At 43.3% G+C, this 24,432-nt stretch overlaps 1 protein-coding gene and 1 pseudogene across 2 annotated transcripts in view; both read right to left on the bottom strand.

Moving 5' to 3' along the window:
• Positions 1-22,399, bottom strand: part of LOC110498715 (twinkle mtDNA helicase-like) — a 53,450-nt pseudogene extending 31,051 nt beyond the window's left edge.
• LOC110498789 (semaphorin-4G) overlaps positions 19,076-24,432 on the bottom strand; it is a 72,501-nt gene continuing 67,144 nt past the window's right edge. The window contains exons 15-16 of one of the 2 annotated variants that reach the window (XR_016489267.1): positions 22,322-24,424; positions 19,076-20,512 (exon numbers count right to left, since the gene is read on the bottom strand). Coding sequence is in view for 1 of the 2 variants with exons in the window: in XM_090211987.1 (XP_090068113.1) it covers positions 23,409-24,424 (1,016 nt within the window). In the remaining variant the exon portion in view is untranslated. Of the gene's footprint in view, positions 20,513-22,302; positions 24,425-24,432 lie in introns of those variants that run through there. The other variant, XM_090211987.1, reaches the window with a different exon arrangement.

The raw sequence follows: 24,432 nt of genomic DNA, 5'->3' as shown, positions 1-24,432 counted from the left end.
GTAACTGTAGGTCACGGTCTCTGATCTACATGGGCAATTAGCTTTCGGGAAGGAAGGCTGTCTTTACCATGATGTGAATTTTAAGTGCAATTGAAGGTGACCGAAGGATAGGTTGGTGCAGGCAGACGTAAGCATCACGTGTCAGATTACCTTTCTGTCTCCAGCAACAGCTAGAGACAGAGAACACACCAGTACAGGCATCCTCAGAGGGATCTGGCTCATGTCACACAGCTTTCACTCAGGTCCAGTCCTGTGTAACACATCAAGGTCCTTACAGCTTAGACCTGCAAGTTTACTGTGTTTGAATCTTGTCAAACAAACATAGGAATTTGGAAATCAAGCTTTTAAAGTCATTACACTGTTGGCTGTTGATAATTGATCAACCTATATTGTGACCCTATAAGATCTGTGTGGAATACACATGAATCAGTATAATTATTCTGCAAATGCAGCAATGTGCAATTTCATCACGGTCAGTGATTCATTTAGAATTCGAGGCACACTTAACCGGCATGGCTACCACAGCATTCTGCAGCGATACACCATCCCGTCTGGTTTGCGCTTAGTGAGACAATATTTTTTTTAACAGAACAGGACAATGACCCAACACACCTCCAGGCTGGAGAAGAGAGCAATGGAGTGCTGCATCAGATGACCTGGCCTCCACAATCACCTGACCTCAACCCTATTTGAGATGGACCGCAGAGTGAAGGAAAAGCAGCCAACAAGTGCTAAGCATATGTGGGAACTCCTTCAAGACAATTGGAAAAGTGTTCCAGGTGAAGCTTGTTGAGAGAATGCCAAGAGTGTGCAAAGCTGTCATCAAAACAAAGAGTGGCTACCTTGAAGAATCTAAAATATATTTTTATATGTTCAACACTTTTTTGGTTACTACATGATTCCATGTGTTATTTCATAGTTTGTGTCTTCACTATTATTCTACAATGTCGAAAATAGCAAAAAATAAAGTAAAACCCTTGAATGAGTAGCTGTGTCCTAAGCATGTAGAGGTCTGTCATTTTTATCATAGGTACACTTCAACTGTGAGAGACAGAATCTAAAACAAAAATCCAGAACATCACATTGTATGATTTTTAAGTAATTAATTAGCATTTTATTGCATGACATAAGTATTTGATACATCAGAAAAGCAGAAATTAATGTTTGGTACAGAAACCTTTGTTTGCAATTACAGAGATCATACGTTTCCTGTAGTTCTTGACAAGGTTTGCACACACTGCAGCAGGGATTTTGGCCCACTCCTCCATACAGACCTTCTCCAGATCCTTCAGGTTTTGGGGCTGTCACTGGGCACTACGGACTTTCAGCTCCCTCCAAAGATTTTCTATTGGGTTCAAGTCTAGAGACTGGCTAGGCCACTCCAGGACCTTGAGATGCTTCTTACGGAGCCACTCCTTAGTTGCCCTGGCTGTTTGTTTCGGGTCGTTGTCATGCTGGAAGACCCAGGCACAACCCATCTTCAATGCTCTTACTGAGGGAAGGAGGTTGTTGGCCAAGATCTCGCGATACATGGCCCCATCCATCCTCCCCTCAATGCGGTGAAGTCGTCCTGTCCCCTTTGCAGAAAAGCATCCCCAAAGAAGGATGTTTCCACCTCCATGCTTCACCTTTGAGATGGTGTTCTTGGGGTTGTACTCATCCTTCTTCCTCCAAACACGGCGAGTGGAGTTTAGACCAAAAAGCTCTATTTGTGTCTCATCAGACCACATGACTTTCTCCCATTCCTCCTCTGGATCATCCAGATGGTCATTGGAAAACTTCAGACGGGCCTGGACATGCGCTGGCTTGAGCAGGGGGACCTTGCATGCAGGATTTTAATCCATGACAGCGTAGTGTGTTACTAATGGTTTTCTTTGAGACTGTGGTCCCAGCTCTCTTCAGGTCATTGACCAGGTCCTGCCGTGTAGTTCTGGGCTGATCCCTCACCTTCCTCATGATCATTGATGCCCCACGAGGTGAGATCTTGCATGAGCCCCAGACCGAGGGTGATTGACCGTCATCTTGAACTTCTTCCATTTTCTAATAATTGCGCCAACAGTTGTTGCCTTCTCACCAAGCTGCTTGCCTATTGTCCTGTAGCCCATCCCAGCCCTGTGCAGGTCTACAATTGTATCCCTGATGACCTTACACAGCTCTCTGGTCTTGGCCATTGTGGAGAGGTTGGAGTCTGTTTGATTGAGTGTGTGGACAGGTGTCTTTTATACAGGTAACGAGTTCAAACAGGTGCAGTTAATACAGGTAATGAGTAGAGAACAGGAGGGCTTCTTAAAGAAAAACTAACAGGTCTGTGAGAGCTGGAATTCTCACTGGTTGGTAGGTGATCAAATACTTATGTCATGCAATAAAATGCAAATTAATTATTTAAAAATCATACAATGTGATTTTGATTCCGTCTCTCACAGTTGAAGTGTACCTATGATAATAATTACAGACCTCTACATGCTTTGTAAGTAGGGAAACCTGCAAAATCGGCAGTGTATCAAATACTTGTTCTTCCCACTGTATATCCTCCTCTGGATATAGTCTGCACTTTTGGGGGGTAGGATGGAGGATATTTTGGGTCAAAGGTGCCAAGCGCACTTGTGTTAGTCAGGCGGAGAAATATCCCCCCTAATGTCTTTGCAACCAGAGCGGAGGGCAGAGAGCTTCTTCATCATATTTTAATCTGAGCCAGTACTGGCCTGTAGTGTGGCTATGAGGGAGTTTAGTCATAGATGTGTCTTGCATGCTACACCAAGCATGAAGTACACAGAGAAATAACCATTGCAATTATACAAAACTAAAATTTGATTATAAAGAAGGAAGCACAATACAAACAACAACAAGGCAATTTGAGTTCACCGAAGTGTTAAGCAGAAACCAGGTCATGTAATTGAAATATTTGTCATAATGAAGATGAAAGAAGCACGAGAGAGAGAAGCTCCAGATGTAATGAAGGAAGGAACTCGAAGAAAGGCATCAAAGACTAAGACAGAAAACACTGCATTACCCCAAAGGCCAACTTTCAAAAGGCTCCTCCACAAAAAAACATAAAGAGAAAGAACAGATACAGTGTCTGCTTCAAGAAATCCTTGTTTGTTTTTGGAGTTTTCCTCCAATAACGTATTGCTTCCAGAGGATTATTTCAGGATCAATGCTGAACAGGAAGCACATATTTTAGTCTTCTCGCTACGTACTTGTATAAAGAAGAAAAGGTCTGTGGCCTCACAAAGTACAAAAGCAATCTGATGCCGAAGCCTCGTTGATGATTGACTGTGATTTAGGCTCCTGAAATTACCTCCAGCTTTGTCGACATAGTTGCCTTGATGTCAAATGAAGGGAAGTTAAGGAGCCGAAGAACTGTGCATATCCATCCCCACCAACCTTATTATTACAAAAGAGCAGCAGAGGCTTCCGAAGGGGAACGAAATTGTTGAGATTCCTGCCATATCTGTAAGGCTCCATGCTTGTGTAAGACAACGTGTATAGTACATTTACATAACTATTGAATATAAGCTCTCTGAAGACAACCCTCTAAATCTACGTGATTCGATTATTAGCAATGGCCAATTTCCCTTATTTTCTGAAGCCTTCAGACACTTGAGTTTGATTAGGGGAAATTCCTTTGGTTTCCCAGATCTCATGTTTTGCCTTCTCCATAATTAAGTTGTTGGTATGAAGTAGGGCTGGGCGATATGGCCAAAACATTATATCACGGTATATTTAAAAAATTGGACGGTATGACGGTATTTGACGGTATGTTGAGTTTTTAAATAGGTACAGTTCTACATTGCTTTATGAGTAGTGAGTGATCCTAGAGTGGCAGCACATACCTTCTACATGATTTCATTGAGTCTTTCTCCATTCTGATTGTTTTTGTTTTGTTCTGATTCAATTCAACTTCAACCAAAACAAATGTCAGCACTTTTATAATTTCTGCATTTCCTGCACTCAATTGCAGTAGTGAAAAAAGTACCCAATTGTCATACTTGAATAATTTTCTATGAACATATCTTTACTTTTACTGAAGTAAAAGTGAGTCACCCAGCAAAATACTAATTGAGTAAAAGTCTATAAGTATTTTGTTCTAAATATACTTAAGTATCAAAAGTGAATGTAATTGATAAAATGTACTTAAGTATCAAAAGTACTTAAGTATTTTACACCACTGCTCAATTGAGATAATTTCCACACTGCCACGTAGGGCTGCACGATATGGGCAAATAATCTAGGATTTATTTTTAACCAAATGTTGCAATTGGGATTTCACTTGCGAATTAGAGCAAAACTGTTTGAATCATGGAAATAGAATGACAATTCTAATTCTGTAGTTAGAATACAATAGTGGGCACTTTGAATACAGTGTTGTTTGAGGTGAAAACGAAATAAAATGCGGGAGGAGTTATTGAGACAGGGTTGGAACTAAAGTGTTGATAACTGTTAGGGGATCCTAAAAGCTTTGGCTACATTGCATGTCTTCTCTTAGCTACTTTATGTAGGCTAACATGTTATTACTTTGCATATTCCTCTTTAATTTAGAAGATACTGTCGCACAAACAACATGCTGATTTAGGTCTACACCATCACTGGTATTACCAGGCTGTATTAGCTAGCTACGTTCTCTTACTCAGAACATATATTAGCTAGCTATTAGCATTAGCGGCTAACAATTAGCGTCTCACAAGATTTAGGGCAACTTGCAAAGAAAAGACAAACTAGCTGTTTGTTGATGTAAGAAACACAAACTAACAGTGTCATTATAGAACTCAAGTGGATTTATAACCATTTAGGGCTAGGTGTCCTGCTGGAGGGTGCGCAATTAAAATAAATAATCCTAAAAATTATGGAAATTAAACATTTAGGTACAGTTGAAGTCGGAATTTTACGTACACTTAGGTTGGAGTCATTAAAACTCGTTTTTCAACCACTCCACAAATTTCTTGTTAACAAACTATAGTTTGGGCAAGTTGGTTAGGACATCTACTTTGTGCATAACACAAGTAATGTTTCCTACAATTGTTTACAGACAGATTATTTCACTTATAATTCACTGTATCACAATTCCAGTGTGACAGAAGTTTACACACATTAAGTTGACTGTGCCTTTAAACAGCTTGAAAAAGTCCAGAAAATTATGTCATAGCATTTGGAAGCTTCTGATAGGCTAATTGACATCATTTGAGTCATTGGAGGTGTAACCTGTGGATGTATTTAAAGGCCTACCTTCAAACTCAGTGCCTCTTTGCTTGACATCATGGGAAAATCAAAAGAAATCAGCCAAGACCTCAGAAAAAAGCTGTAGACCTGGTCTGGTTCATCCTTGGGAGCGATTTCGAAACGCCTGAAGGTACCACGTTCATCTGTACAAACAGTAGTACGTAAGTATAAACACCATGGGACCACGCAGCCGTCATACTGCTCAGGAAGGAGACTCATTCTGTCTCCTAGAGATTAATGTACTTTGGTGCGAAAAGTGCAAATCAATCCCAGAGCAACATAAAAGGACATTGTGAAGATGCTGGAGGAAACAGGTACAAAAGTATCTATATCCACAGTAAAACAAGTCCTACATCAACATAACCTGAAAGGCCGCTCAGCAAGGAGGAATCCACTGCTCCAAAACCGCCATAAAAAAGCCATACCACTGTTTGCAACTGCACATGGGGACAAAGATCGTGCTTTTTGGAGAAATGTCCTCTGGTCTGATGAAACAAAAATAGGACTGTTTGTCCATAATGACCATCGTTATGTTTAGAGAAAAAAGGGGGAGGCTTGCAAGCCGAAGAGCACCATCCCAACTGTGAAGCATGGGGGTGACAGCATCATGTTGTGAGGGTGCGTTGCTGCAGGAGGGACTGGTGCACTTCACAAAATAGCTGGCATCATGAGGGAGGGATATATATTGAAGCAACATCTCAAGACATCAGTCAGGAAGTGAAAGCTTGGTTGCAATTGGGTCTTCCAAATAGACAATGACCCCAAGCATACTTCCAAAGTTGTGGCAAAATGGCTTAAGGACAACAAAGTCAAGGTATTGGAGTGGCCATCACAAACCCCTGGCCACAATCCTAAAGAACATTTGTGGGCAGAACTGAAAAAGCGTGTGCGAGCAAGGAAGCCTACAAATCTGACTCAGTTACACCAGCTCTGTCAGGAGGAATGGGTCAAAATTCACCCAACTTACTGTGGGAAGCTTGTGGAAGGCTACCCAAAACATTTTACCGAAGTTACACAATTTAAAGGCAATGCTACCAAATACTAGTTGAGTGTATGTAAACTTCTGACCTAGTGGAAAAGTGATGAAAGAAATAAAAGCTGAAATAAATAATGCTCTCTGCTATTATTCTGACATTTCACATTGTTAAAATAAAGTGGTGATCCTAACTGACCTAAGACAGGGAATTTGTACTAGGATTAAATGTTAGAAATGTATTTGGCTTAGGTGTATGTAAACTTCCGACTTCAACTGTACATATGTGTCTTATGTCGGTTGAAAGCTCAAATTCTTGTTAATCTAAATGCACTGTCCGAGTTACAGTAGCTATTACAACAAAAACATGCCATGCGATTGTTTGAGGACGGCGCCCCTCATCAAAATATTTTTCCACCGGAACAGGTTTCATAAATTCATATTATTATTAGATTCAATTTAACTACTTTTTGAAATTCTTTCTTTTATTGGTCATCCAGCTATAACATGTAGTGTCGTTTTGTTAGATACAATCCTTCTTTATATCCCAAAAAGTCTGATTAGTTGGTGCCATCGATTTGAGTAATCCACTCGTTCAACTTGCAGAGAAAGGATTCTGGAAATCTACCCCTAAACTTTGTTTCAACAAGTCAAAATACATGTATATTTACTCCTCAGATACCCTGAAATGTAATCAAACTATAATATTTCTTACGGAAAAATAGTTAACCGATTTTAGCAGGTGCGTTCTATCTTCATGGCACGCGCAAACACTAATTTCCAAACCTGTGTCCCTGTGCTAAAACTTATATTTCTTATTCATTTTTGAAGTTACAACCCCGAAACCTTGAACATGGACTGCGGACACCCTGTGGAACCATAGAAATTGCATCCAGGGAGCAAATTTTCAGTATGACTTAATTTCGTGCCATTCTAAGAGGATGGTCTCTTTCAAAAAATAAATTCAGGTTGGTTTTTCTTTGGATTTTCTCCTACCATATCTATTGTGTTATATTATCCTACATAATTTTACCATTTCTACAAACTTCAACGTGTTTTCTTTCCAATCATACCAATTATATGCATATCCTGGCTTCAGGGCCTGAGCAACAGGCAGTTTACTTTGGGCATGTCATTCAGGTGGAAATTGAGAAAAAAGTGGCATAGCCCTAAGTTAAGAAGCAAAGAGAAAACGGCATTGTTGTTATCAACGTTATTGCATGTGCTGCATTGACCATCAAATGTCCTCGAGTGACAGGGGGTGTGGCTAGGTCTGTGTGGAAAGTGGCACAGAGAGAAAGAGCAGAGAGAGACTCAAGTAGCGAAGTAAACTACAAAATTTGACATTACACATGATGTATCACATTTAACAAACCAGACATTCAAATACCGTTATAGAAGGTAAAGTAACAATCCAAACCGGTCCCTGCAACAATACCGGTTTATCATAAAATACGGTATACCTCCCAGCCCTAGTATGAAGTTGTTCCATCTTCTCCTTCTCCAGATGTCAGCCATTTGAATGAGCACAGAACTCAGATCAGAGGTAACAAACCATAAAACAAAATGATAAGCTTCAGGATGTCAATATTTGATCATACTGCCTCTTACAAGACGGTCCTCTTATCCACTGCCTGAATGGGGCACAAAGGGCCTCTTTCAACCAACGCTTATAATGCCAATGTCCCACACCCACACTGTCAGGAATCAAATCAAATGATTTGTCACCTGCGCCGAATACAACACTTTACAGTGAAATGCTTACTTACAAGCCCTTAACCAACAATGCTTTAAGAAGTTTTAAGAAAAAAAGTAAATAAAGTAACAAATAATTCAACAGCAGCAGTAAAACAACAAGCAAGGCTATATACAGGGGGTACCGGTGCAGAGTCAATGTGGAGGCTATATACAGGGGGTACCGGTGCAGAGTCAATGTGGAGGCTATATACAGGGGGGTACCGGTACAGAGTCAATGTGGAGGCTATATACAGGGGGTACCGGTACAGAGTCAATGTGGAGACTACATACAGGGGGTACCGGTACAGAGTCAATGTGGAGACTATGTACAGGGTCAATGTGCGGAGACACCAGTTAGTCGAGGTTAGTCGAGGTAATATGTACATGTAGGTAGAGTTAAAGTGATTATGCATAGATTATAAACAGAGAGTAGGAGCAGCGTAAAATAATGGTCTGGGTGGCCTCCCGGGTGGCGCAGTGGTTAAGGTGGTTAAGGGCGCTGTACTGCAGCGCCAGCTGTGCCATCAGAGTCCCTGGGTTCGCGCCCAGGCTCTGTCGTAACCGGCCGCGACCGGGAGGTCCATGGGGCGACGCACAATTGGCCTAGCGTCGCCTGGGTTAGGGAGGGCTTGGTCGGTAGGGCCCTCCTTGTCTCATCGCGCACCAGCGACTCCTGTGGCGGGCTAACTAAGTGTGCGCTAACTAAGGTGGCCAGGTGCACGGTGTTTCCTCCGGCGCATTGGTGCGCCTGGCTTCCGGGTTGGATGCGTGTTGTGTTAAAAAGCAGTGCTGCTTGGTTGGGTTGTGTATCGGAGGACGCATGACTTTCAACCTTCGTCTCTCCCGAGCCCGTACGGGAGTTGTAGCGATGAGACAAGATACTACAACAATTGGATACCACGAAATTGGGAAGAAAAAGGGGTAAATTTAAAAATAAAATAAAAATATTTAAAAAAAAGAATGGTCTGGGTAGATTACCTGAGTCTTATGACTTGGGAGGAAGCTGTTAAGAGGCGTTTTGGACCTAGACTTGGCGCTCTGGTACCGCTTGTCGTGCGGTAGCAGAGAGAACAGTCTATGACTAGGGTGGCTGGAGTCTTTGACCATTTTTAGGGCCTTCCTCTGACACCTCCTGGCTGAGCAGTTGCCATACCAGGCAGTGATCCAACCAATCAGGATGCTCTTGATGGTGCAGCTCTAGAACCTTTTGAGGATCTGAGGACCCATGCCAAATCTTTTCCGTCTCCCGAGGGGGAAGATGCCCAGACCTACGGAACCAGAACCACACAGCCTAGAATCATTATGGAATGTTCTGTTACTGTAGCCTACTTCCACAGTAGTTAAGCATTCACATGACAAACCTCAGAACTGAGGGGGGAAATTATCGAACAAAAAACCTAGCACTGCATTTGCTCAGAAACTGTCTCCCCTGCGGTCTCAGCAAAGCTGTGTTTCACACGTTAAAAATCGCTCCCATCTCCATGCCTTTTGTTTGCATTGAGTGGATAATATCATGTTGGTCTCCCCTCCTTCTTAAGTCAAGGTCCGCATACAAGACCTTGGCTAGAATACAAGAATACAATAAAATTTTAGGAGGATGGTTGGTTCCCTGTGCTTAGAACAACATTTTAGTTCCAGCAAGCTACATATTATTTTACTAGGCAAGTCAGTTAAGAACACATTCTTATTTTCAATGACAGCCTAGGAACAGTGGGTTAACTGCCTTGTTCAGGGGCAGAACGACAGATTTTTACCTTGTCAGCTCGGGAACTTGCTCTTGCAACATTTTGGTTACAAGTCCAACGCTCTAACCTCTAGGCTACATGCCAGGACTACCAGGCTAGTGTCTTGCCAGGAGTTTCCCAGGACTGGTCTATGTAGGGAAAAACTATAGTGGATCTGACAGACTCCACAGTCTTATCTATTCAGTCCTGAGGGAAGAGGCGGTAAGAACAATATGAAACACAGAGACGAACCCGATATCCCTGTACTGCATGCACATCAATCTGAATATCACGAGAATCCCTGACATGGTATGCACGTTAAAATAAAAAATGTAGTGTTCTTGAGTTAGTGACTAACGTAGAATCATATGGTCTGTGTAGCATTTCATGACGTTATTACATTGAAACACAGTTTATCAGAGGTGTCGAACAATGTTTCAGTGGGGGGGTACACACCTGCAGATTTTCATCCTGACACTTGGAGCCGACAATGGTTTTACCTAATCCTCCAGTGGAGCTAATGTGGTTGTACAAGGCTTGTTATGTGATGCATATAGTAGTTGGCGTCCCCCCAAGGGGTTTGGCGCCCCACTTTGGGATCGTGCCGTGGGGGAGCTCTTCGTGGGCTATACTTTGTCTTGTCTCAGGGTAGTAAGTTGGTGGTTGAAGATATCCCTCTAGTGGTGTGGGGGCTGTGCTTTTGCAAAGTTGGTAGGGTTCGATCCTGCCTGTTTGGCCCTGTCCGGAGGTAGAGTCGGACGGGTCCACAGTGTCTCCCGACTCTTCCTGTCTCAGCCTCCAGTATGTATGCTGCAATAGTTTGTGTCGGGGGGCTAGTGTCGATCTGTGATATCTGGAGGATTTCTCCTGTCTTATCCGGTGTCCTGTGTGAATTTAAGTATGCTCCCTCTAATTCTCTCTCTCTCCTTCCCCTTCCGGGGGACTACCTTGCCTGATGACTCCTTGCTGTCCCCAGTCTACGTGGTCTTGCTGCTGCTCCAGTTTCTACTGTTCTGCCTGCGGCTATGGAACCCTGACCTGTTCACCGGACTTGTTACCTTGTCCCGGACCTGCTGTTTTCGACTCTCTCCCTACCGCACTTGCTGTCTCTGCTATGAAAAGCTAACTGACATTTACTCCTGAGGTGCTGACCTATTGTCCACTTCGACAACCACTGGGATTATTATTATTTGACCCTGCTGGTCATCTTTGAACATCTTCGCCATATTGTGTTATAATCTCCACCCGGCACAGCCAGAAGAGGACTGGCCACCCCTCAGAGCCTGGTTCCTCTCTAGTTTTCTTCCTAGGTTCCTGCCTTTCTAGGGAGTTTTTCCTAGCCACTGTGCTTCTACATCTGCATTGCTTGCTGTTTAGGGTTTTAGGCTGTGTTTCTGTACAGCACTTTATGTAAAAAGGTCTTTATAAATACATTTGATTGATTGAGTCTCTCTTCTAAATAATATATAAACAAGGTCACCTGTGAAGTTTCATTGGCCTATCAGAGACAAGTATGCACACCAGTCTGAAGCCTCAACATAATTTACCACCTCACGCCACACAGGTGATGAGGGTAATTTAATCACCTCCTTTGTCAATGATTAACCATATTGACTCACAACAGGAATCTAACACAAACAAAATACAATATACTCCTTAAAGTACCCCAGGACAAAGAAGCTAAACATTGTCCACCAACATTCACTCCTTAAAGTACCCCAGGACAAAGAAGCTAAACATTGTCCACCAACATTCACTCCTTAAAGGACCCCAGGACAAAGAAGCTAAACATTGTCCACCAACATTCACTCCTTAAAGTACCCCAGGACAAAGAACCTAAACATTGTCCACCAACATTCACTCCTTAAAGTACCCCAGGACAAAGAAGCTAAACATTGTCCACCAACATTCACTCCTTAAAGGACCCCAGGACAAAGAAGCTAAACATTGTCCACCAACATTCACTCCTTAAAGGACCCCAGGACAAAGAAGTTAAACATTGTCCACCAACATTCACTCCTTAAAGGACCCCAGGACAAAGAAGTTAAACATTGTCCACCAACATTCACTCCTTAAAGGACTCCTTAAAGCACAGAACTGGCTCATCCATACATGCAATATACGTTAATACTCAGCTGTAGGTTAACTACATAGGCCTCCTGTACACGCATGATCATGTATGGAAACTCAGAGCAGAAACTGTTTTGGTGAATTACAAATAGAGGTCGACCGATTATGATTTTTCAACGCCGATACCGATTATTGGAGGACCAAAAGGCCGATACCGATTAATCGGATGATTTTTATTTATTCATTTGTAATGATGACAATTGCAACAATACTGAATGAACACTTATTTTAACTTAATATAATACATCAATAAAATCAATTCAGCCTCAAGTAAATAATGAAACATGTTCAATCTGGTTTAAATAATGCAAAAGCAAAGTGTTGGAGAAGAAAGTAAAAGTGCAATATATGCTATGTAAGAAAGCTAACGTTTCAGTTCCTTGCTCAGAACATGAGAACATATGAAAGCTGGTGGTTCCTTTTAACATGAGTCTTCAATGTTCCAAGGTAAGAAGTTTTAGGTTGTAGTTATTATAGAAATGATAGGACTATTTCCCTCTATACCATTTGTATTTCATTAACCTTTGACTATTGGATGTTCTTATAGGCACTTTAGTATTGCCAGTGTAACAGTATAGCTTCCGTCCCTCTCCTCGCTCCTCCCTGGGCTCGAACCAGGAACACAACGACAACAGCCACTCTCGAAGCAGCGTTACCCATGCAGAGCAAGGGAAACAACCACAGCAAACGTTTGAAACGCTATTAGCCCGCGCTAACTAGCTAGCCATTTCACTTCGGTTACACCAGCCTCATTTCGGGAGTTGATAGGCTTGAAGTCATAAACAGCGCAATGCTTGACGCTCAACGAAGAGCTGCTGGCAAAACGCACAAATATGCTGTTTGAATTAAGCCTACCACCGCTTAGTCAGATACTTAGATTCTTGTATGCTTGTATGCTCAGTCAGATTATATGCAAAGCAAGAAACACTAGATAATATCTAGCAATATCATCAACCATGTGTAGTTAACTAGTGATTATGATTGATTGTTTTTTATAAGATAAGTTTAATGCTAGCTAGCAACTTCCTTGTGGAGTGCAACGAGAGAGGCAGGTTGTTATTGCGATGGACTAGTTAACTGTAAGATTGCAAGATTGGATCCCCCGAGCTGACAAGGTGAAAATCTGTCGTTCTGCCCCTGAACGAGGCAGTTAACCGTTCCTAGGCCGTCATTGAAAATAAGAATGTGTTCTTAACTGACTTGCCTAGTTAAATAAAGGTATATAAAAAAAAAATAATAATAAGATTGTTATGAAAACTTGAAATCGGCCCTAATTAATCGGCCATTCCGATTAATCCGTCAACCTCTAATTACAAACACCCTTGTCTGCATCTCCAATTCTGATCATATGTTTGACAAAAGCGCTTCACGTTTAAATGAGGCAAACAAGCAGCAATGCGGTGGGTCAGCTATCTTTCAATTATTACTTTTCAACAGTCATTCATTGACAACATCCATATCATACTAACCTTATTTGACATAACTATTTTCACCTTTAGATAACAGCTTTCACCTCACCTTTCTGTCACAAAAGCAAGCACATTCTCCAATCAGGTGACAAATCATCAATATTAAGCAATATTTTTTTTCAGGATATTATATCATACTCTGTACCATAAACGGAAACCCAAATAGCTTTTTCTGTCATATCATATCAAATCATAACATAATACATTATATAATGCCGAGACCCTGTACTTTGCTTAGATCAATGAGTGTTGTCTGTCCTCTATAGCTCTTCCCCTCTCCGCCTGTTGTGCCCTTCCCTGTTGCAGGAGTCTTAACAGCTCTTAGCGTTTTGGTAGCTTTGGGTGGCCTCTCCAAATTCACTAGTTTCTCATTTTGAACCGTTGTCTCCTTCTTTACCGTTGTCTCCTCCTTCTTTAGAGTCTATCCTAAAGTCTCCTCGTTCTCTGACCCCTCCCCCTTGTCACATTTGACCTTTCTCAGCTTGTACCAACACACATTGATTAAAAATACATTGGTGACAGTGTGTGTTACAGTGAATCTCTTTGATTGAAAAATGATTTGGGTCTGTGAAACGAATATACTGTGTATACATGCAACTGTTGTTGATAACGTTGTCACAAACACCCCCTATTGATCAAACAAGGAGATGCACCCAACACTGACAGGTTTAATAAAAACACTGCATGCTTTAGAGAGGCATACAAGGAAAGAGCGTTATATTGATGTCTGTATTTATATTATTCAGAATTAGATGTAACCCTCCACTCACTTTGGCTGTTCCTAAGATGGATGCAGTCTAGTTCTCTGTTGTCCTCTGTCCTCCTCCTTCCTGGGTTGGAGGATCAGAGTGACGTTACAGCTGCTGTTGGTGGCAAACTTCCTGAAAGCTCCGATAATGTCTTCCCGGATGGCCCATCATGAGATTGTCAATGATCACGTGACTGATGACATAGCGGTAGACAGCGTGTTGCATGGTGTCCAGCACAGACCTGCAGAGGGAGAGAGAGAAGAGGGAGTTATTTACAACTCAAGCAGTACAGTACACCTATTGATTGACATATCACTCAACACTTTCAGAGGACTCACTTGATGTTCTGCTGCCCATGGAAGGTCATAAAGTAGAGGGGTAGGTCCTCAACCCTGTCAGCCCACGAGTCATACTGGTCCAGGTTCCCCTCCAGCCTATGCACGGCAAACTGGGTCAGCATGATCTAGGCCAGGCGCACGTTGTTGATCTCAAAGGTGCCCCACAGCGGGTTGACACCCTGCATGCACGGGTCCAGGGCAAACTCACTGATAAAGGTGGTCTTGACGCTGCCCGTGGTTCCTGGAGGTCAAGAAAATATGAGAGGTATGGTAAAGTGAGTTCGAGGCACAATCAACAGACGGATCAATTGCTTAGTTTTACTTTTGTTTTGACTTACACAGCGAAGCAATATTCTCACTCAGTCTAGTCTCAGGTTAAAAATCAATCCCCCATTTGAATAATATTCTTCCATAGCTAACTATATACTTCAGTTTAAAGCATCGTGACCAAATGTCAATGTGCCAACCAACTATAGACTATGACTATACAGTCAGCTCCCCCTTTTGAAGGGCCTTCATTATCCTGTTGAGCTCCCTCTGATCCACTTTTTATTTTTAACCTTAACTAGGCAAGTAAGTTAAGAACAAATTCTAATTTACAATGACAGCCTACGAGGGAACAGTGGGTTAACTGCCTTGTTCAGGGGCAGAATGACAGGTTTTTACCTTGTCAGCTCAGGGATTTGATCCAGCAGTCTTTCAGTTACTGACCCAACGCTCTAACCACTAGGCTACCTGTTGCCCACCCACCTGCTCTGTGTTAGCCAGCTCCCCAAAGACATCCTCCCTGAGCTGCCTGAACGACACAATGGACTTTTGGGTGGCGGGGATGAAGGCTTTGATGATGCAGGTCAGGTTCCTGCCCTCGGCCAGGGCCTCCCGGGTGCACCAGTGAGCAGCGCTTCAGGCCCAGCTTCCTGGAGAAGATCTTGGAGGCCTCCCAGGAGCGCATGTCGCCTCCCAGCCACAGGGTGACCCACTTGAACTGCTCCAGGTAGGGCAGGAGGGCCGGAGGCAGCGCGTTAACCCTCCGGGGAAGCTATCCAGTGTTGCAGTTTGTTTAGCCTAGCCAGCTACTGTAAATGTCAATTTGTGTTTATTAGCTGTATCTGTCAGTAAGTTCACGTTTTATCATGTTTTGGTATGATCATGTGTTTCATTTCAAGTACCTAGCTGCAGGCTTAAAGAAACATCAACTCATATACTTTGCATAGAAACCCAAATAAAAGCATTTAAAGTGCATTCAGAAAGTATTCAGACCACTTCACTTTTTCCACATTTCTGTAACACGTTCTGTTACAGCCTTAAGTTAATATAGCTTAATTTGTTTCCCCCCCTCATCAATCTACACATATTACCCCTTAATGACAAAAAAAACAAGATTTTAGAATTTTTAGCAAATTTATACCCCCCCCAAAAAACGTAAATATCACATTTACGCAAGTATTTAGACCCTTTGCTATGAGACTTGAAATTGAGCTCAGGTGCGTCCTGTTTCCATTGATCATCCTTGAGATGTTTCTACAACAGTTGCGACCCGCCATTCACCTTTTTTGAGCACCACAATTTTAGCTTAACATTTTTTATGTTATTATATTTTTTTAATTTTTTTAAGTGGTTGCATGTTATTTTGACATTAATACGTGCCATCAGTTTGCAAACATGTCAAAAAATAAAATAAATAATTGAGTTAATAAAGGGACAGCTTTATGTAGGCCCTAACAGTTTGTGAGCACCGTTTGTCACCATTATAATGCAATTCATGCATTGTTTAGTGTTGTGTTTTGTTGTGTAGTGTAGTGGCTTTGCTGGCATGCACCCCCCCCCCCCCCCACACACACATTAAAAAAATGTAGTTTGCCCCACCAAGATTTACAAGCTAAAATCACCACTGTTCTTCAACTTGATTGGAGACCACCGGTGGTGATTTCAATTGATTGGACATGATTTGGAAAGTCACATGCCTGTCTATATAAGCTCCCACAGTTCACAGCGCATGTTAGAGCAAAAACCAAGCCATGAGGTCGAAGGAATTGTCCGTAGAGCTCCGAGACAGGATTGTGTCGAGGCACAGATTTGGGGAAGGGTACCAAAAAATGTCTGCAGCATTGACAGACCCCAAGAACACAGTGGCCTCCATCAATCTGAAATGAAAGAAGCTTGGAACCACCAAGACTCTTCCTAGAGATGGCCGCCCAGCCAAACTGAGCAATCGGGGTAAAAGGGCCTTGGTCAGGGAGGTGTCCAAGAACTCGATGGTCACTCCAACAGAGCTCCAGAGTTCCTCTGTGGAGATAGGAGACACTTCCAGAAGGACAACCATCTCTGCAGCACTCCACCAATCAGGCCTTTATGGTAGAGTAGCCAGACGGAAGCCACTCCTCAGTAAAAGGCACATGACAGCCCACTTTAAATTTGCCAAGAGGCACCTAAATGACTCTCAGACCATGAGAAACAAGATTCTCTGGTCTGATGAAACCAAGATTGAACTCTTTATCCTGAATGCCAAGCGTTACATCTGGAGGAAACCTGGCAGCATCCTTACGCTGAAGCATGGTGGTGGCAGCATCATGCTGTGGGGATGTTTTTCAGCGGCAGGGACTGGGAGACTAGTCAGGATCGAGGGAATGATGAACGAAGTGAAGTACAGAGAAATCTTTGATGAAAACCTGCTCCAGAGCGCTCAGGACCTCAGACTGGGGCGAATGTTCACCTTCCTACAGGACAATGACCTAAAGCACACAGCAAAGACAATGCAGGAGTGGCTTCGGGACCAGTCTCTAAATGTCCTTGAATGGCCCAGCCAGAGTCCGGACTTGAACCTGATCAAACATCTCTGGAGAGACCTGAAAATAGCTGTGCAGCAATGCTCCCCAACCAACCTGAAAGAGCTTGAGAGGATCTGCAGAGAAGAATGGGAAAAACCCAAATACAGGTGTGCCAAGCTTGTAGCGTCATACCCAAGAAGTCTTGAAGCTGTAATCGCTGCCAAAGGTTCTTCAACAAAGTACTCAGTAAAGGGTCTGAATACTTATGGAAATGTATTATCTCTTTTTTATTTATTTACACATTTGCAAAAAAAAGAATCCATTATGGAATAAGGCTGAAACGTCAATGTGGAAAAAGTCAAGGGGTCTGACAACTTTCCAAATGCACTGTATATGCTCTATATACAGTTGAAGTCGGAAGTTAGGATAGGCTGGAGTCATTAACACTCGTTTTTCAACCACTCCACAAATTTATTGTTAACAAACTATAGTTTTGGCAAGTCGGTTAGGACATCTACTTTGTGGATGACTCAAGTTATTTTTCCAACAATTGTTTACAGACAGATTATTCACAGATTATTCACTTTCTTATGGAATATCTACATAGGCGTACAGAGGCCCATTATCAGCGACCATCACTCTTGTGTTAGCTAATCCCATTTTATCATTTTAAATGGCTAATTGATCATTAGAAAACCCTTTTGCAATTATGTTAGCATAGCTGAAAACTGTTGTTCTGATTAAAGAAGCAATTAAACTGGCCTTCTTTACTAGTTGAGTATCTGGAGCATCAGCATTTGTGGGTTCGATTACAGGCTCAAAATGGCCACAAAAATAGAACACCAGTCTCAACGTCAACAGTGAAGAGGCGCCCCCGGGATGTTGGCCTTCTAAGGCAGAGTTTCTCTGTCCAGTGTCTGTGTTCTTTTGACAATAATCTTAATCTTTTATTTTTATTGGCCAGTCTGAGATATGGCTTTTATTTGCATATTTTATTTTTATTTGGAACACAGGAGTGATGGTTACTGATAATGGGCTTCTGTACACCTATGTAGATATTCCATTAAAAAATTATCCGTTTCCAGCTACAATAGTTATTTACAACATTAACAATGTCTACACTGTATTTCTGATCAGTTTGATGTTATTTAATGGACAAAAAAAATGCTTTTCTTAAAAAAAATAAGGCCATTTCTAAATGAAACTTTTGAACATTTTTTTTATATTTTTATAGCTTATTGTTTTTTTGCTGTTAGTCAGCACCTCTACATACGCTGTATGTCGGGGTTGGTAATCTTCTCTAGTTGCGCCGTAATTGGCTCAGTGTTCTGTCACTCATGGGGGCACTACGCCAGACAAGGATCCGCTGATAGCCTGTTGTAGCAGTGGTAAGGATTCGCTCTATGGTGCTGAAAAGAAAGCTCTGCTGTTGGGACAGCTTTGTGTATGCCTAAACAGTTTGTGGGCACCCTTTGTCGCGGTTATGTTGCAATTAATGTATTGTTTAGTGTTGTGGCTTTGCTAGAAAATTTTGAGTTTGCCCCACCAAGATTTACATGCTAAAATCGCTACTGATGGTTATACATCATTTGCGGTTGTGAGGCCTGTTGGACATACTGCCAAATCCTCTAAATCGACATTGGAGGAAGTTTATGGTAGAGAAATTAACATTAAATTATCTGGCAACAGCTCTGGTGGACATTCCTGCAGTTTGCATGCCAATTGCACACTACCTCAAATCTTGAGGTATCTGTGGCATTGTGTTGTGTGACAAAACTGCACATTTTAGTGGCCTTTTATTGTCCCCAGTACAAGCTGCACCTGTGTTATGGTAATGCTGTTTAATCAGCTTCTTGATATGCCACAACTGTCCGGTGGATGGATACTTGGCAAAGGAGAAATGCTCACTAACAGAAATGTAAACAAATTAATGCAAAACATTTGAGAGAAATAAGCTTTTTGTGCATATGGAACATTTCAGGGATTTTTTATTTCAGCTCATGAAACCAACACTTTACATGTTGCGCTTATTTCTGTTCAGTGTAGATTGTAAAGTATTAGTAATTTCTACATCGAGCCAGAAAACAACAAAACACATAACATGGATGTAGCACTTTACAAGGGTATACTGAATGTTCTTATGTACAGAGCAAATAAGTCCTCAGAAGAGGTATAGTGCACATGCGTCTTTTAGTCATTGTTCACTCAAATGTATTCTGTAGGTGACGTAGAGTTCATGTCTAAACCTTGACTTGAATGTTGTCATGTCTGTATGACGCGAGTGCCTATGTTTGTTGAAATTAGTGTTCCACACTGTTTATGGGGACATACAGTATACTGAAGGTGTGTACTGGAGGTATACCGTATACTGAAGGTGTGTACTGGAGGTATACCGTATACTGAAGGTGTGTACTGGAGGTATACCGTATACTGAAGGTGTGTACTGGAGGTATACCGTATACTGAAGGTGTGTACTGGAGGTATACCGTATACTGGAGGTGTGTACTGGAGGTATACCGTATACTGAAGGTGTGTACTGGAGGTATACCGTATACTGAAGGTGTGTACTGGAGGTATACCGTATACTGAAGGTGTATACTGGAGGTATACCGTATACTGAAGGTGTGTACTGGAGGTATACAGTATACTGAAGGTGTATACTGGAGGTATACCGTATACTGAAGGTGTGTACTGGAGGTATACCGTATACTGAAGGTGTATACTGGAGGTATACCGTATACTGAAGGTGTGTACTGGAGGTATACCGTATACTGAAGGTGTGTACTGGAGGTATACCGTATACTGAAGGTGTATACTGGAGGTATACCGTATACTGAAGGTGTGTACTGGAGGTATACCGTATACTGAAGGTGTGTACTGGAGGTATACCGTATACTGAAGGTGTGTACTGGAGGTATACCGTATACTGAAGGTGTGTACTGGAGGTATACCGTATACTGAAGGTGTGTACTGGAGGTATACCGTATACTGAAGGTGTGTACTGGAGGTATACCGTATACTGAAGGTGTGTACTGGAGGTATACCGTATACTGAAGGTGTGTACTGGAGGTATACCGTATACTGAAGGTGTGTACTGGAGGTATACCGTATACTGAAGGTGTGTACTGGAGGTATACCGTATACTGAAGGTGTGTACTGGAGGTATACCGTATACTGAAGGTGTGTACTGGAGGTATACCGTATACTGAAGGTGTGTTTTGAGTGTAGCAGCATGTTTGCCATTTGACCATAAGTAGCAAGTACAATATCCATAACCGCATCCAGTGGAGATTGAGTTCACTGCCAGTGGAGATTGTACACACTGATTGTCCTTTGGTGTGTTCTGAGCAGACACTGGCTCAGATCATCAGGGTTCGTCACACACTTCATCTTCCATTCACCAGCTTCTAAAGACAGAAAAAATATCAAAAACAGAGAGACTTTAAACATAACACCTGTAATGAGAAATGACACACACAAAAGTTTAAATGTTCAGTTTGTTCTTTCAACTTTGAATATTCATCCTCAACTACCCTCATTGTGATTGCACTTATCGATACAGCGTTATTTATTTTACACAAAGAGACAATAAGATAAGGAAAACACATTCATCAGGCTTGCTTGACCCCCGCTGTAGACAAGCTTTTATACAACATTAATATAATGGTCTTGTGACAGTTTATTTTACTCATCCACGAGATACCTTGAGGAAACTGTCCAATGCAACACCTGTTATAGTCCAGCAATATTCAAATCAACCAATAAGAAGATTTCTGCTCGGCTATTATAATGACCAATGGGGAGATCTTTGTTATATGGGCACATCTTTGTTATAGCCCAGCACTGAAACATCTGATTCCACATAACTCATCACCAAGCCCTCGATTAGTTGAATACAGTGCTGGGCGGACCTCCAGACCCAGGGAACAGGATGGAGAAACACTGCAGTAGCCCCTCTGCAAAGACAAGGTCACAGGCACTGTTTGAAGGCCAGGCTTAATTGATTGGAGGGCTATCGTGGTGGTTTGTGAACTCAGCAGGCTCCTCTAGGGGAGAGGGGAAATAAGAGAGGAAGAGGGAGGGAGAGGAAGGGTAATAATGGATGGAATGATGATCCTCTAGCGTGGAGGTGAAGGTGTAGAGGGGACAGGGAATAGAAAAGGGAGCATGTACGGATAGAGAGGGTGGGAATAAAGAGAGGGGGAGGAGGAGGAAACCTGCTGAGGTTGCAAAAACCTGCTGAGATGCAAAGCATCTCCTGTCGGCCCCCCTCCCCCTACACACACACACACACTCCCTCCCTCTCCTACTCTATCAGCTCACTGCATCACTGACCAGGACACACAGGTCAAATGTTTCCTGTGCCGCTTGGCCGCATTCGATAAAGTCTGCGAAAAAGGACAAGAAGCCTTAACTTGGTGTCTCTATGGAGTCCAGCCCAGGAGCGATGAGCGCTGCTGTTACTGTCAGCGACGTAGTGACAGATACACAAACCGGCGTGCTGTGCTGCGAGCCACAAGGGAAGCCACAGGGCAAGAGCTGATTCAACACTTTACTGTGGTGAGGAGACACCTCTATTTAACACGGCCAGCCTTGATAGGTTTATAAAGCACCGACTGACTGGCTGCTGGGAGATACGTTTCAGTCAACTTGTTACTAAGCTGGATGCGCCTGAAATGGCATTGTATTACCTATATAGTGCACTACTTTTGTCCAGAGCCCTAAATAGTTCCTATAGTGCACTACAAAAGTAGTGTACTTTATGGAGAAGGATGCCATTTCAGTCTCTGCCAATATTTGTTTTGGTCAGAGTGGACTCTCTCTCAAGGCAATGGAGTATATCCCTGGTTGTTGCTAGCGTATGTTGTAATTGAGTTGACACCGATGTCACGTAGACATTGAGAGAGTGTTGCGGGTTAGGTAACAGTGACACAGGTCTTTTTCAGTGTGATGGCCCTATCGCTCATCTGGCTTGTGGCCACCAGCTTGGGACAACAAAGCACAAACATCAACCTGGGCTGGAATGAATATGTCTGCCGCTCTGCCCTTCATCTTTTATGGAAAATGAAAGCTGATATTGACAGAATCTTTGTTGGTGGTGGTGGTGGACTGAATTTGAAAAAAGGTTAAAATGACATTGTGTTACTGTACATGTTCATAGTAATTGTGAAGTATTTCAACAAGACGTGCAGGGCACAGCTTTCTCTCAGTCTTACCTTTGCTTTCTTGTCTCCTGTTGGGCTCACACATTTCTGGCAATCAGGTACCACCGTCTTCATCATCATCACCATCATCATCACTCAGCTTCTCTGATCAATCTGGCGAGAGATCAGTCCTTCATGATAGTCTTCATCCTTCAATGCTAGTGTTAATCCGGCCAAGCTTAGATGAAGCCTGCAGTCTATCTATAATACTGCTGTTTTACCTCTCTGACACAGTCAGATGCTAACAACACAAAGATGCAAAAAAATCATTTCAATTTGGTTTCGCTACAACCATTTCAATTGGCATTATTTCCAAAGTTGCTACTGATGGTTGCCACAGAAATATAATAGCTATTTACATGAGAACAAAAGAAAACAAAGATAAGCGTGTGTTATTGAGTTATGACTGAAATGTATTCTTTGTTCAGTAGGCCTGGGTCTTTAAGAGCCATCATATAAGTACACTGTGTGGCACTAAACTACAGTAGCCATCATTGTCTAAACTCAACAGCTCCGAAGATGGTCTATAATGTTCACACAGGCTTGAATAGTTCCTCAGTCGAACTCATTACCATCTTACTTCATGGTCATTGGTCATATGACCTGGACTCTCATTGCGAGTCTGTGTCCCTTGTCCCACGATGATTCACAGCGCTCTCTGTCAGTATGTCAGCTGACTAGACCAGCACTGAACCTTATCGTAATTGACCAGCTTCCACAATAGGGTTAGGGTCTGAGGATTGTAACTAACTTGTATCATGTATTTGCTTGGAAGTTCATCAAAGGGTCCATGCACTAGTACAGTGTGTGTCCAAAATGGATACCATGGCGATCTCCATGACTGCTCCAGTTAGGGAAAGGTCAAAAAGTCCTCTTTACTCCAATGTTCAATAGTGAAATGATGTGGGTGGGCCACTCGTCTCGAGTCACGGGAAGTTGCACATTGGGTTTTTAGGTATGAATACTCCCACAGGTCGCTTTGGCACTGGGTAAACTAAAGCAGTATAATACAAGTTAGACCTCCCTGCCTCTTGGGGGCACTATTTTGTAGTTGGGTTAAACCAATAAACAGATCAACGGGAAAGAGCTCAAGGTGGGGCTAGACAGAGCTCTCGTCTGTCTCCTGGGGGTCCGGTTGCGTGTGCTTCCTCTTCTCCAGGATGCGGTTGAGCTCTTCGGTGAACGAGTGGTAGAGGGGAGACGTGCTCCCCTCTGGGTCCGTCGTCTGCCTGAGCAGCACGTAGCTGTTGCCGTTCATCTTGCGTAGGACGCTGGGTAATGTCGCCGACATCCCGTTGGTATACTCTGACAACGCGTACTCCGAGGAGGGCAGGGGTGGTGGCATTGGGAGCGGCGGAGCGGGAGGGGGCAGCGATTTCCCTGGAGATCCTTCTGCGGGCACGATCTGGAGGAAGCCATCGCCCATGTCGTCCATGTTGGATACCGACAGGGAGCGGCGTCCGTGCTCGCTTTCCTGCCTGCCGTTGCAGTGGCTGGAGATGGTCTTGAGCTCCAGGTGGGAGCTCCTCTTCCTCTCGGCTGCGGCCCCCAACTCGGGCAGCTCCTGCTGGGAGTACTTGCGGCCCTGGTATGGCCCCCGGCTGCAGAAGCTGACGTAGAGCAGCACTACGATCAGCACCAGGCACAGCCCGCCCAGCACGGCCACCAGGGAGATATACATGGCCTCCATGTGCCTGTAGGTCTGGAACTTGGGTCCAGGGGGGAGGGGAGCCAGCAGGAAGGGCAGGGGCTGCTCGGTGGGGCTGCTGGGGGGAAGGGAAGGGCTTGGTGGGGCGGTAGTGGTGGTGGTTGATAAAATGTCCGTCTTGACTGTTGGCCCCACAGGGAAAGGCAGGTCAGGTTGCACCGTCACGGTGTACATCCTCACTGGTACCCACACGCCGTTCTCCACGGCGTAGCAGCGATAGTCTCCGCTCTGGTCGGGCCGGGCGCAGATGAGGAGCAGGCCGTCAGTGCCCACACGATGGCCCGAGTCGAGGCCGTAGCCCTGGAGCTGGTGGCCATCCAGGGTCCAGCGTGGAGTGGCCAGGTTGGAACGCAGATCGCAATGGAGGAGGACATCGTCCCCAGACATCACTGTACGCCTGCGGTGGACTACAGAC

Source organism: Oncorhynchus mykiss, chromosome 20, assembly GCF_057628025.1.
Source record: "Oncorhynchus mykiss isolate SJ-2025 chromosome 20, ASM5762802v1, whole genome shotgun sequence".
Taxonomy (NCBI): domain Eukaryota; kingdom Metazoa; phylum Chordata; class Actinopteri; order Salmoniformes; family Salmonidae; genus Oncorhynchus; species Oncorhynchus mykiss.
Note: the sequence above shows the minus strand (reverse complement) of the source record. Positions and strands in the feature narration are given on the sequence as shown.